At 40.8% G+C, this 21,797-nt stretch overlaps 1 protein-coding gene across 1 annotated transcript in view; it reads left to right on the top strand.

The window, feature by feature from the left end:
* Positions 1-17,798, top strand: part of HSD17B12 (hydroxysteroid 17-beta dehydrogenase 12) — a gene marked incomplete at its 5' end in the record, with an annotated part of 51,145 nt that extends 33,347 nt beyond the window's left edge. The window contains 4 exons of the mRNA XM_014522167.2: positions 2,730-2,811; positions 8,008-8,073; positions 15,381-15,530; positions 15,769-17,798. Coding sequence (XP_014377653.1) covers positions 2,730-2,811; positions 8,008-8,073; positions 15,381-15,530; positions 15,769-15,873 — 403 coding nt within the window. The remainder of the gene's footprint in view (positions 1-2,729; positions 2,812-8,007; positions 8,074-15,380; positions 15,531-15,768) is intronic.
* Between the last annotated feature and the right edge of the window lie 3,999 nt (positions 17,799-21,797).

Here is a 21,797-nt window from a genome sequence, read left to right as displayed (position 1 = left end):
CTGCTTCATAGACCAGGTTTTCTGGGACAGGGCAGCATGGAGGGGGTGAGGGCCTGGGAAGCCCATTGCCTGAATATTGTGGGGTGGGGAACTGGGGTTCTGAGCAGTATGCAGTCCCCAGCCACTCAGAAATCAGACTGCCCTGGTCTAGAGGGACAACAGGGCTGCTACTCCAGTATATAGTGCTATGATCTTGAATTCTGGAGCTAAGCATGAAACATGGAAATAAAAATGTTATCTTATGGAATTTATTACGTTAGAAAGTGTGTCAAAAGGCATATGTTTGTCCTTGTGTTTGCAAAACGGACCTTTTACAGTGTTTGGCTGATGTAGTCATGTGGCTATGAAGATGGATATTTGCCAATCAACTGGAACATTAACCTACTTAACAGAGGTGTTATGATACAATTGGGTTGAGTTCTCATTAGTCTATTAATAGCAGAAACTTCACAGGTATTTCCAATTCGGTTCATCTTTTTGTTTGCTTAGGACTGCCGCCATACTGAGGAAACTTTCTTGCTTTTCACTGCAAGTAACAAGACAATGAGAGAATTATATGAATATAAACATTTAGCAAGCAATTATTATTTAAGATAGGGTTTTGAATGTAAATATCAGGTCACTTGGAAGCTGGTGTGCCAGACTGATGCCTCTGTTTTAAGCATAATTATGTAAGGCACCAAATAGGTACTTGCAGTCTTACCTTATAGTTTCATAGTTTCAGGGTCGGAAGGGACCTAATAGATCTTCTAGCCCGACCCCCCCGCCAGGGCGGGAGAACAACCGAAAAAAAAAAACAACAAAAAACACAACAATTGCTCGTAGAGCTGTGCCAGGGGCCCTGCAATAACCCCAGCTAGCTCCCTCAGCACCCTGGGGTGGAGAGCATCCGGACCCGCTGACTTGAACGCATCCAGCCCCTCCAGAAGCTCTCTAACCCGGTCCTCCCCAACCTGAGGTCTGAAGGCGATCCCCTCGCGTCCAGCTTCTATCACAGCAGGGAAGTCCTGGTCCCTGCACAAGAATTTAGTAAGAAGAGTCCATACAGTAAGGCCCGTTTCCTGTTTAGATGTCTTTAGATGTGCTTCCAAAATCCACTAGTGAAAGTTGTGCTGTTATTAGGAAGAGGAGGAATCCACCGTTTCTGTTTAGTCATGCACCATATATTTAAGGCCTTCTTAAAGTCCAGGAAGATGACATCCACCCCGACACCCTCATCCATGGACTTTGTTTCATAGTTTCATAGTTTTAGGGTCGGAAGGGACCTAATAGATCTTCTAGCCCAACCCCCCGCCAGGGCGGGAGAACAACAAAAAACCCTAAAAACAAAAACGGGACTCAAATGAGTCCAGCCAGGTAGGTATCCAGCCTCTTCTTAAAGATCCCCAGGGTAGGGGCCAGCACCACCTCCCTTGGAAGTTGGTTCCAGCTCCTAGCCGCCCTAACTGTGAAGTAGTTTTTTCGGATGTCCAATCTGTACCTCCTCTCCATCAACTTGTGCCCATTACTCCTTGTTATGCCAGCGGGGGCTAGGGGAAACAGCGTCTCCCCCAAACCCTTCTGGTTCCCCCTAGTGAGTTTATAGACGGTCACCAGGTCCCCCCTCAGCCTTCTCTTGTGGAGGCTGAATAGGTTCAGGTCCCGCAGTCTCTCACTGTAGGGTCTGCCCTGTTGTCCCCGGATCATGCGGGTGGCCCTCCTCTGGACCCTCTCCATGTTGTCCACATCCCTCCTGAAATGGGGCGCACAGAACTGGACACAATATTCTAGCTGCGGCCTGACCAGCGTCGCATAGAGGGGGAGGATCACCTCCCTGGCTCTACTCGAGATGCACCTGTGGATGCACGACAAGGTCCTGTTAGCCCTGCCAACCATGACCTCGCATTGTCGGCCCATGTTCATCTTGGAGTCAATAATGACACCAAGATCCCTTTCCGCCTCCGTGCTCTCAAGTAGGGAGTTCCCCATCGTATAAGTGTGCTGCTGGTTCCTACTACCCAAGTGCAGCACCCTGCACTTGTCTGTATTGAAACGCATCCTGTTCCTGTTTGCCCACCCCTGTAACCTATCCAGATCCTTCTGCAATCTCTCTCTCCCTGCTAGCGTGCTCACCTCCCCCCAAATTTTGGTGTCATCAGCGAATTTAAACAGGTTGCTTTCCACCCCAACATCAAGATCGCTGATCACCTTCCATTGTGTATTTCTTTTCTGTTTTGTTTAACAAAAAAAATGCTCTAAAATGTGAAGAGCCAATATGACTAATTGCTACCTTAAAGGAGCAACTAATGTTCATAAACTACTTTCAGGTTTCCTGATGGAAGTTTCTATACAAGACTGAAATATATTTTTGTACTATTATTTCTGACACTTTAGCCAATATCTAAAAACTGTGCTTGGGCTTCTGTAACATTGCCTGCAAAAACCTTAACTGGATATAGTATGTTGACTCATACACCCTACACATGCTGGGCCTCGTCTTTACACTGATGTAATTCCATTGGTTTTAATAGCATTACCTCTTATTTACATTAGCCAACGTCTTGCTACAGCATGTTTGAATACAGGTTTGCAAATCTCTAAGCTACTTCTTGAAAAATAAATTACAAAAGAATTTGTATAGCTCCTGTTACAAATAAATATTTCTCTTGGGTTAAGAGACATTTCTGATGCATGTAAACTGAAGCAGAGGTGATATTTCTTGTGAGTGAGTGTTTTTCATTGCCTTTCAGATCTAAAGGAGCAATCCTGAATATCTCCTCAGCTAGTGGCATGTTTCCAACTCCTCTGCTTACTCTCTACTCTGGAACAAAGGTAAACTTCCGTTCCATGTACCCCAACAAGGAATGTAAAATAAACTAAATAATATGAGCTACAGAAATAATGGTACCTGCATAATGCTGCTTTGATTGAACTAAAAGTAGTGGGCACTGAACTTTTTAAATTTTGCAATTAGGAAATAAGTAAGTAGAAAGTAAGTAATTTTTTTTTGCCATTGTGGCAGTCTGTTTTGTGAGTTTTGAATGTACCATCTTCATTTTTAAAAAAAAAGAGGACATGCACACACAAAGCAAAGCTGCTGTTATGTGGACTCAGGGCACAAAACAGGTGTGTGAAAAATTTGTATATGAAAACCATCACTTTTCTCCCTTTGATATTACAAAACTTCATATTTTAAAAAGAACTCTGCTTCTACAGCTGCCACAAATATGTCATTTAAGATCAAAAGAGAGGAGGAGAGCTGTGCTGTAATGGCATTCTTTACTTGAAATGTCTGAGAATTTTAAAATTATTAAATTTAAAAAGGAAAAGGTGTGAGCATGTTTTAATTACTGGGTAGCACTTGAGATTGTTATCTAAACCTGTTGCAAATTAATGTTCGAAGAGAAAGTATAGCATGAAATCAGATTTCCCCCATCTTCTTCCTCCCCCCACATTCTTACCTGCACATGATAGAGAAAAAGTTGGGATGCACAAAGTTGATTTAAAGCTGCCTTTCTCATACTGTTTCTCATTGGAGCTTGGGGTTGTTCTAAACTAAGATCTTCCCACTGCTGCTGTAATTTGTCCTGACTTGTCATCTGAGGGCCAGTAGTCTAGCAGAGAATAACTGTAGTGAACTGTCTGGCCTGTTTTCCTTCTGCCCCATTCATACGCTGCCATCAGCAAGTGGGCCAGCCCAGAGGTATTTCTTTATGATGCTGTAAAGACAAGCTTTATAATTGTGATTCTATGGTGGTGGAAGTAGGGAGCGTTCCCCATCTTCACCACCTCTTTCTGCTATTTTAGTGTGGCAAGATACAGCTGAAGTACAGGGTGGAGGTACTGACCCATGAGTTGTATGTAACTATTACAACTACATATCCTCCTCTGAACCCTAAATTCACAGTTTTTAAAGCGCCTCATTTGCAGATTGTGAATATATGAGCTTGGATATAATCAGGTTTGAATACTTCATCATTGACAAAACAGTGTTCTGATCTTTGTTAAAATTGCATAATCTTTGTCCGTCTGTCTCATCCGGCAGCGGAACCACCGTGTACTGTTCTGTGAAGGCAATCCTGTGCATTACATCTTCACCTTGCAAAAGCCCTGGGCCTACCAAGTGCAAAGGGTCAGTGTATCATCTCTTCATGTAGAGTTCTTGATGAAATGGCTGCAGATCTCAGTCATCCATGGAAATTATGAGAGTTCTGTTTTAGAGAGAAGTCCTGCTGCTTGAGCAACAGTTGTGTGAGAAGGAAGGTACAAACCTCTTTCTTCCTGATAGCCATTAGTGAGTCTCTGTGCAAACAAACCACCAATGTAGTTAACTACTTAGAAGAATGTTTATCACTTCATGTTGATTTGAGTACTGTTGCATAGCTTTTCCAGCATCTTCCATAGTAAACTATTGGCTTTCTAGCACATCCTGATTTCACTGTTCTAGCTAGTTGTTTTTTTGAAAGTGATATAAAACACACAGAAGTTACTGCTCATTTAGTCAGTATGTTTACAGACTTGCAAATGCTGTAATTTCAGAAAGATTTCACTGCATTTGTAATGTTGACTTTTCTAAAGATACCATCTGTGCAGGATTCCCAGACTTGGGTCTTCTCCTGACAAAAAAAAGCTCCCAGAGCCATGAAGATTTTTGTAGTCCTACAAGTAGTGGTAGCTAGTAGATTCACCAGTAAAGCCCACTTCCCTCAGCTGGTAGTTGTGAACAACCACTGGGTGTGATGGTTAGCTTTGGAACCTTTCTTTGGTTTCCTCTTTGAATTGCAGCCAGCAAGATGTTTCTTACAGGAATTGTCAAGTTACTGCTCTGAATCTACTTGTCCTATAGATTCTGTTCTAATTCTGCTCTCCAGTTCAGCTTGCTACCTACAGCAAACTCCCTACCCATCGCTTTGGAGGGATTCGTCCAACAAGGTATTTCTTCAACAGTAAGTTTCCTCTACTCCAGAGGAAGTCTCAGCCACGTTTCCTGCCTGATTCTTTTCTCCTCCCATGATCAAGGACATTCTTGCACACCTTCCTGCCCACACCTCCTATAATCTGCTAGGCAAGGCATGTTTTTTCCACTCTGCATACAAGAATTTCATCTGTGGTATTCTGGAATGTTAGGCTGATGGCAACAGCTAATTATGTATGGCAGGAAAGATACTGTCTGCCTCTGTCCATTCTCACCTATGAAGAAGTCAGCATTTATACAGTGAAACATTCCTTAAAAGAAAACCTCGCCTACTTCATAATGCTGTTTTGGACAGATTTGCCTTCCCTTTCCTCAGGTAATTTCATTGACTAATGACATGTGAATGAAGTTACTGTCATTAATTTCTTTTTTGTAGGCACTGTATTTACTTTATAATGAGGATGGAGGGAGGAGAAAATTATGGTTCCTGCAATTCAGGCTTATTTGGAATGATATTGTTTATTATTAAAATTTACTTTATTTTTTTTTTAAGCTTCTTGGAAGGGTGGGGGCTGAGTGCTAAAAAAAAAGATTTTTTTTAAGAAAGCAGTCTTGTGTAGCAGTATGTTGTGTGAAACAACTTTAGTTTTAGAAAATACATATTTAAAGTTCATTTGAACTGTGTAAATTGCTACATTTCTGCCTTTGGAAGCCATTTGAAATGAGCTCCCTCTTTGTTTGCTCCCTCCTTTCAATAAAAGTATCTGGTAGTTCCTTTTACATCTTGTTTGAAAAATACTTGCAGGACTCTTGTCACCTAGAGACTTTCAGGTCTTTTCTCAACTGAGCACTTTGGTAATTAAAAGAATTTTGCAAGTATTCAACTTGTATAAGATTAATGTAGTAGATCTAATTTTACCTTCTTGAATGTTTAGGTGCACAGCTGCATCATAATGTGTTGAACAGGTTACTGCATATGCAAATCTGGCAATTGAACATGCAAATTCTACCATGAGCTACATGGAAATTACGTACAACTGCATACTTGTGTGCAAAGAGTGCGTGTAACATACCATAATTTGTGTGTGCATATGACTTTAAAAGATCTGGTTGTATCTTTATTATTTACCACCTGGGTGCATTTTTCCCTAGGAAAATTAGTGTAATATCTGCACCAGGGATTAAACTAAATAGTCTAGGATGCCTCTTGTTTACCTTTTAACTAACTTTAATTTTATACATGTGAAGGTGCAGTATATAGGGGCTCTTCTGCCATGCAGTGAAATCTAGTTTTCTTTCATATCTCACTTTTATGCTCAGGTAGGTTATGTGAAGAAATAAATGCATTAATGTGGACATATCCTTCTTTATATTATTAAGGACTGGGTTCAGCAAGATTAACACCTAATAGAAATAAGCAGAGATGCTACAATTTTAACAAGGCACTGGTTATAATCAAGATTTTGATTAATGAAGTAATGATGTGGTCAGTAAAGGAAAAATGGAAAAACAGGTGCAATACTTGAGCTTGACTGTGGCTGTATTGACGCAGTTCTGACGCAGCTGCTCCTGTCTCTTTAAATAACATCTTTTTCTCTCTAGAGCTAATATTTTTTTCTTGAATAATTGAAGTTAAAATAAATGGTAAATAATTAAACTCTGGATAGAATAACTTGGTTCTTGCAGTGGATGGCACATGATCTGTCCAATTGTGTTCTACAGCTTGGGTATTGCAAGTCAGGATACTTGATTCTGACAACTTCTATGTCTCATTTGACTGGGAAAAATTGAAATATGGTTTTGGAAACCGTAGGGTCATATAAAACCTTGAGTTTGTGAGTAACCTTGGCTATCACAACACTGAGAATGTATTGAATTAAGTGATGTGTTTGGTAGTGAGTGTAATGGAATGAAAAAAAGAACATTTAGGCAGCTTACAGGTGTTACATTTCTACTAGGGGAATCGCCACTTTCCTAATAGAAATGATATGTGTACAAAGCATGTACATGGGGTCATTCAGTTTCTCGCAGGGGAAACATGCCCCTTCCTGGAGAAAGAGATCTTTCAATCTGGAAGATTTCTCTTGCAAGAGGAACTTTCTAACAAGAATGAACACCTGTATACTCTCCCACTTGGTCTGGGAGGGGAGCAGCGAGGCAGTATACTCCTTCTCTTCCCCTGCCAATGAATGCCTTGTTTGGGAATCTAGTTGGGGGCTTTTCCCTGCTGCTCCCCTCCCAGGTTGGTCCAGGAGGGGAGACTGGAGTACCAGGGGCAAAACACCCTTCCCACTTCCTGGACTGGGGAGTTTGCCCTTGCTATTCTCTCTGTAGGTGGCATTTAAAGCCTGCAGGTCAGGAACTGTGGCAGAGAGACCTCTCCTCACTGTGGTTTTGAAAGTGTTGCCTGTGCTGCCCAGCCAGTAGAAATAAAGGCCAGTCCATGGCCCTAGTGACTGGTTATTTCCTGTATTCAGCCATGAGTTAGTTTTGAAGACCCATATCATTTTGCTTCCTGTGGCTTCTTTTTCTTCTTCACTTAATTTCCTAAGCCTCCAGCTAAAGGAAAATTGCTTGTAGCTTCTCTCAAAGCCAGTGGATCCTGTAAATTTAAGGTGGTGGTTCTGTGGAAGTGGAATTGTGCAAAATATGAACTATTAAATGACTTAGTGTTTTATTACACAGAGTTAGAAGCTACTTATTTAAATGGGGAAGTAGGGCACCCAGTTAGTACTCCTAATCAAATTGGCATTTATTGGGAAGCCATTTTGCTGGAGCAGCACTTTACTTTATAGGGATTTTAAGCCCTCTAAAACAGATCTGCAACTGGGCTTGAACCTCTAAAATGTTCCATCAGGTTGTATTTTGTTTTAGATCAGGGATGAATTTGGTCACATATCAAGCCTTATTTGATTAATGAACTTGGAAAGCACATACATCCTAATGAAATCTAGCAGTTTTGCTGTTATCTACAACCTTGATTTGAAAACCAGTTTTAGCTTTTTAAAAATTACCAATACATAAATAGAAACTCAAAAGAAAGTCCTACACTAACTACAAATTACAGTTGCCATTTTGTCATGCACTTTGTATTTCCACCCTCTTCCCTGTAGGCTTTTGTGGATTTCTTCTCTCAAGGCCTCCATGCGGAGTACAAGAGCAAGGGCATTATTGTGCAGGTGAGTGGAGTTTGTTTCATTTAAGTATCCCCATTGTTGCTTGGGTAACCACACAACAATTGCTGTCCTGGCAACCAGGCAAAATCATCCCATTCACTCGCTCATAAATCTGACAATTACAGATTAAAGATACGGGTTCCCTGTTGTTTGCCCCTGTTAGTAGTTTTCTGAATTTTCTATGAAATTAAGTCGGTTCCTTAAAATGACAATTAAAAAAGAGCTATAGGTATGATCACTTCCATTTTACTTGAGAGCACCTACTAGGGTTTCAAGTAGGAGATACTCCCTAAAATTGTATGTAGTCCGCCACATCAGTACAGCAGTGCTTAATCTCCTGGCATGTTTTTGTGCCATCTAGATGCAGAAATTCAACAGGTAATCACATTTAAGTCTAGAATGCAGGGCGTAAATGTCCTTCAATTTAACATTGGTTATTACTGATGCTTTCAACTAGAAAAAGTGTTAGTAAAAGTCAGATCCCTGCAGCTAGAAGTGATGCCCCACAGTGAAGGCATAGTGAAAAGAGCAGCTTTGCATAGGAGGAAATAAGTTCATTTGTAGTATCAGATTTCAAGTTGAAATTGGTATTACCTCATGTACTAGTCTTTAATCTTTCTCCACTCGTTTATATACAGTAATTTCGCTGTGTTTGGAGAAAACCAATTATCTGGCTACAAATTAAGACAATTTATGGCTTAAGAACTCTGAATCAAGCAAAGTGAAGCTGGCTTGGTTTAGATGTCCTTTGGAATTTGCTTTGCATTTCAGAGCTGCTTGAAACTTGATTGAAATTACCAGACTTTGTCAGACTGGTCAGGAAATCCTGGTTATGGATTTCTCATTGCAGAGCATAAATCACTTGGTGATTAGGCTTGGTGAAACTTTTCCTACATCTGCAGTACAAATAAAGACATGTTTTCTGTAATCAGCTTGGGATCTGGTTACAAACATTGTTAGCTTGTATGTATCGCTCTACTGCCCACATTTTTGCATCTTGTTTCAAGTTACGGAACAACCATGTGAAATCCCGCCTCTGGCAATTTTAAGGCAGTGAGGTACCAAGATAAAGTACATGCACACAGATTGGTTAAAGCCAACTCTATCATTAGTCTGGATTTTGGGGGGTGATATATTTTATTGGACCAACTGCATGGTTAGGATAAAGTTAGACAAGGTCCTCAAGTGACCTGAGGAAGAATGCATTGCATTCAGAAGCTTGTCTGACTTTATCCTGACCATGCGATTGGTCCAATAAAAGTTATCACCCCCCCCAAAATCCTTGCCTGTCATGTAATTCCCAGACCATTACAGCTACAACATCACTCTAACACTACAATAACTGGTTTAACACTGACATATATTATGGGGATGTGGCCGTGGGCAAATAACTTGTTTGCTCTTTGCAGGTTTTCCTTGTTCAGAGCATACCCAGACTTATTGTTTAGAGTACCTTTTGTCTTGGCTTCTCAGCATCAATTTTGTGTAGAGAGTGCTGGAGGAAAGGGAACCAACTAAATCATGTAGTTCCATACCAGTAGTGTCCCTCCAGTGGCTTCCTTGTTTGAACCTACACAAAACATTTTATTAAAATTTCCCTCTGTTGCTAGCATTGGTTCAGTTTCACTAGTGATAACAAGATGAAAAGTCTAAAGCAGACAAGACAATGATGGTTGACAAGGTCCCAAATCCTGGTGCGCACACCTTCTCAGAGAAAAACTAATTGACTCTTGAGGAAAATGCAGCCAGTGTAAGGTTATGGACAGACCTGACTTCTAATTGCTTGAAAAGGGGAGGAAGAGTTATATCTACTGTTCTGATGCAACTTACATCTTCATACTTTTGGAATAGCAAAAGGAGGCTAAATAGGTGTAACTGAATCCCTATTTTATTCAGTTTGTTGCCGCACTTTTGGTATGCTTGTCACCTTTAGGAGTGTGCAGATGAAACAGTTGCATCAGAACAGGGTCTACCAGATCATTTGATAATGATCTTGTCTGCACATACTTTACTGGGTTCATGCTGGCATGAAGCTATCAATACTAGGTAGGCCCAGAAGTGCAGCTCATAAAACTTTCCATCACTAGATTTAGATAATACAGTATACAAAAATTCTCAGCTTTCCTCAAATAAGATGCCCCTGATTTTTAAGATGATCCCCCAGTAATTAGATTCCATATATGGAAAGTTAATATTTTTAAATATTTCTTTCAGATATAGAATCTAATTATTGGGGGTTTGCCTTAAACTTCTCCTCCTCCCACTGCTACAGCAGGGAAAATGAATCTGGGAGGAAGGGGTTCAGGTAGCCCTTTGCTCTCTGGTTCTCCCCAACTTTTTCCCCTGGTACGTCCTTCTTCCTCTCTCTACTGTCAGACCATGCTCTCCCTTAGCATTTGGAAGTGAGGAGCAAATTTAAAAACAATAACCTTGAAATTAAACATGGCTGTAGCAATTTGCATATAGCACCCATAGACTTAGTTCATCCAGAATTGTTGCATGTTGCCTTTTTTGAAGCTGCTGCAAGTTTTAAGTGTTCGTACATACAGTTTTGAGCAGAACTTTGGCACCTACTTATATGTAGTATAAACTCTACATGGTATTAGTCCAAAGCTAAAAGGCTCATGATTTACTACATAGATCACTGGGTTGTGCCCCACCAGAGTCAACACAATTTCAAGCCATAGTGAGCCATGACATTGCATACAATTCACTGCGAATCCCTCTGTTGCACTTTCAGCCTGGCACGTATAATTATTACCCTACCCTCCATGGTGACCCCACAGCTCAGCACTGATCAGTATGTGTATATGTTCCAGATACCTCCCACAAAGGATTAGCACAAAGGTGCAAATTAGCCCCTACTTTTGGCTGGAACTGGGTGTTCTTGTCAAGTCCTGGGATGCTTCAAAAATTTATGATCAGATGAGGTACAGGGCACCCTAGTCTGGTTTAGCATCATGGAGGGCAGGGCCACTCTAATCATGTGTGACAGATTGAGAAGGCATGACAGAAGGATTTTGGGTGAATTGTCTGCAATGTCGTGGCTCACCATGACTTGAAATAGTCTTGGCGATGATGGGGATTGCACTTAATGAGCACTAACGTATGTCTTATTCAGATGGGTTACACTAACCTATCCTTGTGGTAGGTTCCCATCAGTATGTTTGCTCAGTGTGGGCCATGTGTTTTACAGTCTACATTTAAACCACTTCATAGTTGGTTTCCATTGCTGAACACATGCTGCTTTTGGCAGCAATTTAGTGATAGACGGTGTGTTCACTATGATTCCCTTGTATGCAATTATAAGATAAGGTGGCTTTTTTTCCTCATACCAACTGAGGGAAAATATCTCATCTTGTATTCGAGTAAATATGGTATATAAATTCTGTTCCTATAATGTAAGTTTGCCTTTTGTCATGCTACCTACCAGTATGTGTTCCTAGTAGATCCTGATATCTCAGCCCACTGGGATAGTAAATCATGGTAACCTGGCTTCTTACCCTTACTATCATGCTGGCTGCAGAAGCTCAGTTGCTGATAGCATCAGTCTTGGTCCCTACAGTTTTAAATGAATAGCCATTCAGAGTTACATTGGCCTGAAGATAAGATAGTCACCAGCCTTACAGTTTATGGTCAGAATCTCTTATGCTAATTTTATTTAACTACATGGGCATGTTATCACCTGAGCTTGTATAAACTTTTAAAGAATATTACAGGGGTATCTCTATAGAAAAGACTAATTTACATATCCTCTCCATGCCCTTTAAGAAGGCTTCATCCTCTTTATTTAAAACGAGGTTCATCTCTACAGCCTTCAGTAGGCAAATAGACTTTGCATTTCCAATTGAGGTAGTATGTGAAATGGCATATTCCAGTTTATACCATACCAGTGCCCAGAGAGAATACTGTGTGAAAAGCAGAAACACAGGACAGCTTGTTAAAATTCTATGTCTGAATCTCTGTTTAAGTTATATCCATTCTGCCTGAGTGGAAACACCTTCTCTTTGGAAGTTAGTTTTGATCAGTATGGTTTTTTGTAATGCAGAGACACCTCCTCTCCAGCTACATAAGCCATTTCCACCCTTCAAAAAAAAAAAAAAAAGTAGAGAAACACAGCTGCTGAGTCAAGTGTCCCTGTTCATGTATGGAGAAAGGAAGGAAAATCTAGAGCAGAAAATAGTAGCTAAGCTTGAAAGGAATGGGGAAGAATCTGAGGATTGCTGTCAAGATTACCTTGAAAGACCTCCTGTTAATGGGGATACTAAGGTGCTCTGTCTGCCAAAACACTGTTCTTTATGGGCTATATAGTTTGAAGGACTCAATGGATTCCTTTCCCTTTCATTATGTTCTTATTTTCTGCTTCAGAGTGCTAGATGGAGAACAGTTTTCTATATGAGATATCCCTAACGCTTTTTGCCTAATAATTATTAATGAACCTAAATCCGAGGTAGGAAAAGTCTTGCTGTATTTAGCTTTTTAGAATGTCTCTACTACAATCTCTAGTGCAGTGGCATAGTACCAGATTTATTTCACATATTTGCCTTGTTTCAAGGAATATGTGAAATTTTGTTCTGTCACTGCTGCTTTTATCAGTTTTCACTTTCGGTACATTAATCAGGTGTTTTTTGTTGTAGTTGTTGTTATTTGTAATAGTAGCCTGAGACTGTTCATTTCTTAAATGGAATGGTGGCACCAGAAGAGCTGAAGGCAGCTCCTTCTTGAGAATCATCTGCATAAAAAACTTTGCTGAAACTTGTCTTCTCCCTTATAAAAAGGAATTGTGGTCTTCAGGCTGGAGCATGAAACAGGGCCTTGAAATGTTTAGGTCTTTCAGTGACTTGTTTGTAATCAGTCTCTGTGCAGACTTTCCTAGTCTGGGCAATGTCACTTTTGTACTCGGTCTCAGCAGGCTTTGTTCACAGCTAATCTTTCTTTGCTTACCACCTTTTAATCTCTTGATTCCAGTTTAATTAGACATGATTCTCTAATAGTTTGGGGTGGGGGTTCTGCATGCAATAAACATTTGGAAAAAATAACAGCTTTTAGAAAGTATATTGGAGCATTAGGCCAAACAAAAGATCACACATTTGGAAGATGGTAAAGCTAATATTTATTAAATCAAATATGCCCTTCTCTTTTTTTTGAGAGAGAAAGTAGGGGATAAAATGGTGTTGTACAATCATAAAATTTTTAACTGCTTTGAAATTCGTGCATTAGTGGCTGTAATATTCTCTGTACTAGTAACACTAACAGTCATGCCTCTTCTAAATCCAGTGTCTCTCTGTAAACCAAAGATTATCCTTTGGCACCATCCAGTGGTGCAGTTAGGTAGGGCAGTTTGTGTTTTGTGTTCTGTTACGGGAAGGTGAGGAGAGGTCAGATTTGAGACTTGTTTTCTGTTTATAAAAATCATTTTTGGTCCCTTGTAAAATCATATCTATTTCAAATGCTTGTGATTTGTGTATGGTTAGCAGTGAATATTTTGCTCAGATTTTTCAGCAGGGGGCTCAAAGAGGTATTTGTCATGTCTGTGTTAAGTAGCACTTGTTAATTCTTGTTTCAAATAGCTTGTCTTCAAGTTCATCTATCAATATTTACAGTTTTCAGATGGAAAAGGGTTATTGGAAAAATTTTGGGGTGAACAAAGAATATTCAAATAGGCATCAAGCTACAGCAATGTTTAAAAGGCACCAAGTGACAGGCAAATGGTTAAAAGAATAAATATTAAATCCAAGATGTTTGAACTTGGCTGCCTAAAAATTAGACCCCTAGGGTTGCTCAAATACCTGCTCAGAACTTGCAGCCTGAGAGACCTGTAGATATTTCCGCTTCCAAAAGTCAAGTCACTTTTACTTAGATATTTTTTATCCACATTTGAAGATTTGTGTGCCAAGTCTTTTTTTTTAAACCCTTTTATTTGCAAGTAGAGCTTTGAAAGTATAAACAGATTTGCAGGGAAGCTTGTCATTGGAATTTAAAGAGTGCACAAACTCACCTACCCAACCTACTTTAGCCCCACTTCCCAATGGGGCTCTTTCACTTCTTCCTTCTTACCCCCGGCCCCCCGCAGTTCCTTGACAAAGGGGAGAAGAATATAGTGGAGGCATGAACTGTAACTTAAGTGCGCTTATTGCGTGGTGTGACGATACATAGCAACCAACAGTACTTTTGAGTGGGAAATGGACTGCTTTCTGCACTTAAAGCCACAAGGAATTTTAGAAAGGCAGAATTATATTTGCAAAATAGGAATTTGGTGATGACACTAGAACTAGTCCTGTTCTCACTAATGGAATTTTGAGCACATGTACAAGAATGCTATTGCCATCCTCCACGAGAGGCTTGGGCATCATCGTATTTCCTAGTGTCATGTCAGTATTGGCTTGTTTGCAGTTCTGTCTGCTGACCCACCAGTATCATCACTCCAGCATTTGGACTATCCCAGGAAGTAATGTGTTCAAGAGCTGACAAGTGCTTATTTTGTGAGATGTTATGTCCTAGGTCTGGTTTTATGGCCATCTGCTGTTAATTCTCTCAGCACTACAATTTGCATTGTTAACATTCTAGTCAACAGCCAGTAACGCTTTCAAGTCAAGGGCTAGAACAACCCAGTTCTGGTCTGATGTGGGCTGGGTGGCTTCTGTGACATGCTAGCCCCTGGGGGCTTTCCCTGCACTTGTGCCAGTGCCAGGCAGCTGGGAGCTATGTCCATGCTGTGCTGCTTCTCCCAGCCCCCTGGCTGGAATGTAGGCACAGCTTCCACCTGTTAAAGAAGCTGCACCAGGGCCAGGAACCTGGAAGCTGCATCTGTACTGCTGCCACTTTTTTGTGCCAGAGCTGGGAGGTTGGGGTAGGGAAAAGCAGCAGCAGCTTCTTTCTGCCTGGTCCAGCACAGGTTTCTGTTGGCTGGAAACTGCACTCATGCTGCAGCCAGGGAGAGGGTAGGGGAAGATGGAAGAAGCAATGGTATCAAGGGCACAGCTTGAAATTGCCTGGCTCCAGCACATCTCCTTGCTGCTTGGTGCTGGTGCAGGTGTGGATGGCGGCAAAGCCTATGTGGTTTCATGGGCTGGATCCTGCCAACAAGCCATAGGTTGTTAATCCCTGTTCTAGATTGTAATACTGCCAGTATTTGATCTGATTATTTTCTTTAGACTTAATTTAAGGTCACGTTTAGAATCTAGTACAAGTAGCACATGTGACCTAATGTACAGTACAAAATGTGTTTCTTACTATAGTGAATAAATATATACACACACAGCCTTTCTGAAAATAGACTTTGTTTACTGTGGTCTTTTTCTTGCTTACAGAGTGTTTTACCATATTATGTGGCTACAAAAATGGCCAGAATCCGCAAGCCAACCTTTGATAAACCCAGTCCTGAAACGTATGTAAAAGCTGCCCTTGGCACAGTAGGCCTGCAGTCCCGGACCAATGGGTGTCTACCCCATGCTATAATGGTAAGTTGAACTTGAAAGGGTAAGGACATTTCCTGTATGCAGTCTGTGTACGTTCTGCATGCATTTTGGGACCAGGGAGCCAAAAAGGAATGGTGAATTGCATTACTTTCAAAATTGGTACCTGATTTCTCAGATCTCTTGGTCCTCTTTTTTATGATAATTGACTCTATGGCAGGAACAGTGTTGATGGATCTTGGTGCAGGTATAACAGATTGAGTTTTTTCTCTCCGTTTCTTAGGGCTGGTTCATGTCTCTTTTCCCTACCTCAACTGTTGTAAACTTCACAATGAGCCGCAACAAGCAAGTGCGGGCTCGTTTCTTGAAGAAAGCGAAAGCAAACTAAGTTGTTGGAATGGGATCAGATGTTGCGATACCTTCTGTCTCAATACCCGTGTATTACACCAAAAAATTTAATTGTATTTAAAATTTTCTAGTGTAGTTCATATTTTCTGACAGGACCAAGCATAATCTTTGACTGGGATTAGAGGTGGAAGATGATTTCTGGACTTGACTATGCTTGGTTTGTTAGTCATGTGCAAGTATTGAATATTAACCAGATATAGTATATTACATGAAGCTAGTTAGTTACACTAGTGGATGCAGAATTGTCAGAAGCCTGGTGATAGAGGGAAAAAGTACTACCTGGTCACTTAAATGGTTAGAGTCAAATGGCTGGTACTTAATAATAAAATAATGAAGTTGATTGGCATTCACTTTTAAGTTTTTCACTCCGGGACCAGTCAGTTACATGAAGTCCACCTGTTCTCTAAGTTAGGTATGCGTGGGTGGAAGGAAGAATTGCAGATGTCTGTCTTTCAGCTATACTGCTGTGATATAAGCTTTACTTAAAAACAAAAAACCTAGACAAAACCTTTGTTCACTGATGTAGCTAATACTCGGTTCAAATTCAGAACTCTCCCTCAGAGTCTGTGTAGCCAGTCTGTGATGTCTCCCCCATATTTTATTTAATGAGTTGAATGTGTACTAGAATACCTGGGGGGAGGAGTTTTTAACGGTCTCGGGTTGTACTTGTGTGGCTCCTATGTCAGTCTCCAATAAAAACAGTTTCTGCGTTAGTCTGTCCATTTTTTAAATTGGCTCAGTTAAGAGGGACCATACACTTTAGTATGTTGGCTTTAAATCCTGTAACTCCACTGTCTTCATCTGCAGTACTGAAATGTATTCATGTGTCAACACTTGGGTGTTTTTATAGAATGTAAATTGAGGGATCTGCTATGATCTGATTTATAAAATGGAGGAAAATGGGCCAAAATGCAAAATGAGTGATTTGCTCTAACATATTCTAACATGCTAACTACAGCAATTGTTTAAATTTTTGACTATTAATGCTAACTTTTCAGTGTGTAAAATATATATATATATATATATATAAAATATGATTTGTAATGATCTTGTTAGAAGTTTGGTGCCTGCTGTTACTTGTAGAAAATTGCAAACACAATGTAGATAAATGCTACCAGTTACCCGCTGGTTGTCTTGTAAAGACTGTTGGTACTTTAAATGAAAGCTTGAAATTACATTTTGTTGGGGTGGTGGTTAAATTCTTTCTGGCACATGCATCAGTGTCTTGCTGTGGACCAGGTGAAATGAAGCTAAATATCTATCAGCAAGTCCTAAGAATTACATAAATTAAGATAATAGACAATATTCACTCGCATAATAGCTGTGCTTTTTTCTGAAACGTTGCCACCAGAAACTGAGGTGCAGCCAGCAGAAAACTGAGGACGCATTGAGGGTAAACAAAAGTTGTAATTCTGTATTTGAATGTCCCTCCAAAATTGCCCATCCTTCATGATCTTACAGACTAAACTGAATGTGGACCATAATTAATGCACGGTGTTGTATGGCTTTCCCAGATGGAGACATTCCAAATCATGCCTTTCAAGGTAAATTTCTTTTGAATGTGTTTCTGTTGCTTTAGAAATTACGGTGTGGCCACAGCATGGAGAATATATGTTGGGTTTTTTTTTATTTGAGGCAATGTTCAAGGATGTGACCATCACATCAGTATGACTGATTAAGGAAGTAAATACAGTACATGTTTCTTTGATCTATTATTTTTCTACTTTTAGAGTGCCCTAAAGATTTATTTCCAGGCTGAAGCAGTCACTGTTTTTTTACAGGTTATTTTTACGCTACTAAAATATTACATAAGGGTTATGGGTTATGGGTTTCGTGGTTTAAAAAAAAAAATTCCCAGGCATGGGATGAATTTTGATGGCCTACATGAAATACATTTTAATGGCATCCACAGTACAAAAGCCATAACCTTGTTTGATGGTTTTAGGCCAGAACTGACTGGTCCACTGAGATTGAAAAGCTCTTATCCTGTGAGTGGGGGAATGTTGTTCAGGGAGTGTAAGAGAAACCTCCACTGTCCCTGCCTATATATTTAACTGTTCTTTGTATTTAAAAAAAAAAAAAAAAAGTCTTCGCTGACATCAAGCACACTTTACCAGCAGTAAATGTACTATTAAAGAAAGAAAATTTACATTGGCGATGATTTCACAATTTTTAGCAGTGATAGAGACACTGATCTAGAGCTGTTTTACTGCCCTTAGGAGAGTAATTTCAAGCCCTGGTTTAAAGTTGAAATATGTTGCATTGAAACATGATGAGGCTAACGATTCTGTACATTGAAAATATACGAATACCGATGCAATGGTGCTGATAAGATATGAGGTGAGGATCCTATCCTATAGTTTGCTTATTTTCTGGAGTGGGGGTGATTGAATGCGAGTGGAATTAAGCTGCATAAAAACACTGTTCCTTGATTTTCTTTGGCAAAGCTGTGGGGGGTATTTGACTTAACCAGTCTGTGTATGTCCTTTTTCTAACACGGGTGTAAAATTGGAATAATTGAAATAAACTTATTTGCCCAGAATTTTTAACTCTTTCCTTTTTTTTAATGCATTTTATTCCTTTATTATTCAGATGATTGGCATATATAGTTTACAGTTCAGTGCAACATAACATTTCCCTTGAACGTTATTGTACTTTATACTCTGCTCTCTCGCATAAAAAACCTCCTCAATGACTCGTGGCTTCCTGGTTGCCCAGATCTTCCTTGGATCATTAATATTATTTTGTGACTGTTTACATATAAAATAAATGATTTAAAGGAAAATCATGTGCTTTGAGGAAGGCATTACTTAATGTTGTGACTGAAGTAACAACTATGCTGTAAATTAATAATTTGAAGAAAGTTCTTTAATTCAAACAATTTGCTCTATTTTTCTTTTGTAGAGCACTCGCATACTCATCGACATTTAGCACAGAATTACAACCCAGGATTAGTTGTGTTAGATTCTCAACGCTCCTTATCCTCTGCCCCCAGTCACATAGTTGTCATCACTTCCTGTCCCAAACTTGAATTTGCAGTTGAAAAGGTAGTGCATTTCAGTAGCTGATGTGTGTATGTGAGGTTGGAGAGAGAATCATCTACAAAATGACAGGCTTCTTGCCTGTGCAATGTGAGCAGAGGGTTAATAACATTTAGCAAAATGAGTCTAAATTTGCTGTCTCCCAGCCATCCTATATTGTATAATCAGTGCGAACTGACACTTGTCTGACTACCTTAATTTAGGAGTGATAGTAGTTCTATCTGGCTGATTTACTGCAGAAGCCTACAGGTAGTGCTCTTAGCAGAGAGAAATGGCATCTTAGGCCCTGAGGCTAGGAGCTTGAGCAGGGTTGTGCTGTTTCCTGAAAGCAAGTTGGTTGGAAATCTAAAATATTAAGGTTCTTGTTGAATTCCTAAAACATTTACTAAACTGTCCTTAAATGTTTCCAAAGGCTGAAGAACCCAGGACTAGTGGGCCTTGTGCCTTATCAAATAATACAGAGGTTGGAAGGTTGGATACCTTTCTCAGCAAAGGAGTTTGTTCTGTAAATCATCAGATTTTGGGCAGATAAACGACGCATTTTTAGGTTTTTTTGGTGCTTTTTAGCAGTTAAAGCATCAAGGTTAGAAAGAGGGAAATGTTAGTAAGACATACTACCTGCATCTACACTGAAGGAGGGCATCATAATCTTGCATCACTTATGTATGCATGTTAATTGTATTAAACATCTTGGAGGAAACACGGCCCCAGCAAGTGGGCACATTCCCCAAACACTGAATCCAAAAAGTTTTAAAGATCAGCTTTTTCTTGGCGTGAAATCAGTCAGACTGAACCTGAAGGAAGCAGTCTCCTGCAGTAGTTGAACCTGGCTAGGTAAGCTTGGGGTAAAAAGCTGGGGATTCTGCTGGCCACTCATCCACTTCTTTGTTATCCTATCAGTTGAGAGGGGTAGTTAGCTGTGCTGGTCTGACATGAGGCTCTACCTTTCCTGTCAGTTGAGAACAATTTGTAAGTGATTTGTTTCCTAAGTCTAACATACAATATATGTAGATGTACTCAAGGTAAAATGGATTAAACGTAGCATACTCGATGTAATCTGATCATCTTCCTGTACTTTCCCTCTGCCAAAAAAAAAAACAACCCCTTTAAAATCTTCTGTGAAGGCTTCAACAACTAGAAACCCCTGCCTCAGTATTTCCCAACCTTTTTCAGCCCAAGGCACATATATGTTAATAAAAATGTTCCATGGCACACCTGTTAAGGCATTCCCTATCCTCATACCTATTGTAGCTCATTGCCATGGTAAAATTCTGCAACACAGCAGTTCATTTCTGATGGCACAGTGGTTGGGAAACACTGCCCTACCTGAACAACTTGCTGACAGGTAGCTAGTCTTATGCCTACATTTGAGTTTACTTACTTACCTTGAACCAAACACACCTGGTTACTAATTTATTTGTGTAACCTGCTACTGTTGACTTCCTATTTTCACCTCTGCATAACATCACCAGTAAAATAGTCAAAAGTAGTCGACTGCAGAAATCGGGGGGGGGTAAATTTACACAATGTGGACATCTACATGAGATGCTAATAGCACAGTAGAGTAATTCTACTGCACATTAACGTGGCACAAAAAACTGCTAATGCATAAAATTAGTCTACTGTGCATTAGTGTCACTTAAAAAGTGTGCCTGCGCTAATGTATGGTAGCACCAATTATGGCGCTTTAAGTTAGTGCCTGTGATTACAGGCACTAAACTAAATGCCCTGTAATTATGACACCTTAATGAATGTGTAGACATGACCAGTATGTCTACTACTGTTAGTACCAGGGTTAGTACCAATACTTTGTATCTATGTTAACGGACACAGACTTAGAGAAGGAAAGCCTGAGCCTGACTGAGTTTTCTAAAGCAAATCCCAGATCCAGAAATTTAAAGTGCTTGTGCCTGGCATGGAAGATGCCTTTCTACCCTTCTGAACAAGGAATTGATGCTTCAGCTGCCTACTTGGTCCTTCTGCCAGCCAGATCCTTAGAAAGTCAACACAGCCCCCTGTGAAAGGAAGTTTTCAAATGTTTGTTCCTGAGGACACCCAAACCCAGCACTTCATTGTGCATACATGCAGGTTGGACTAGCTTTTTCCATGCCCTCACATGAAACTCCACACACTCTTCTTCAGTTCTTCAAATGTTACTGGCTTGGAGGACAGCTGCTCCCTAACTCTAACCCTGTCCCTCTCCTCTCCTCTCCTCCCTGCCCTTCACCACACTGGTCTACAAGCGTGGAGTCCAGCCAGCCACTGCACATCCTTCCTGGAAGCGAGAGCCAGCCTCCTGCATGGTGAGACTGGGCACAGCCCTGCTGCCCAGTGATGGGGGGGGCCTTCTTGTCTCTAAAGGTTTTCCAAGGAGGACCTGTGGCATCCACAACACAGCACTTTGTCCTCAGAGCACAGGGGCCCCTCTGCTCAAGGCCCAGGTCTGGTTGCAACAGGCTGCTGCTGCAAGCCAGAGACCCGGGAGGGAGCAGGGTGGGTGTCAGCCCTGGAAAGGGGGGTGTCTGCTGGATGGGTGCACGTGCTGCATGTGTGTGTTTGGGGGGGGAGGAGTCTGGTGGGTGTGTGTATGTGTGCAGGGGGAGTCTGGTATGTGTGTGTGTGCATGTGCTGGATGTGTGTGTGTGGGGGGAGAGTGCTGTGTATGTGTGCATGTGCTGGATGTGTGTGGTGGGGGAGAGTGGTGTGTAGGTGTATGTGGGGGGAGTCTGGTGTGTGCGCGCGTGTACTGGATGTGCGTGGGGGGGAGGTATCTGCTGGACGTGTGCGTACGCGTGGGACACTCGTATGTGTGTCGGTGCCTCGGCGGAGGCCGCTGCCCGTGGGGGTGGCGGTAGCGGAGGCA

Source organism: Alligator sinensis, unplaced genomic scaffold, assembly GCF_000455745.1.
Source record: "Alligator sinensis unplaced genomic scaffold, ASM45574v1 scaffold441_1, whole genome shotgun sequence".
Taxonomy (NCBI): Eukaryota; Metazoa; Chordata; order Crocodylia; family Alligatoridae; genus Alligator; species Alligator sinensis.
This window is presented reverse-complemented; position numbering and strand designations above follow the sequence as displayed.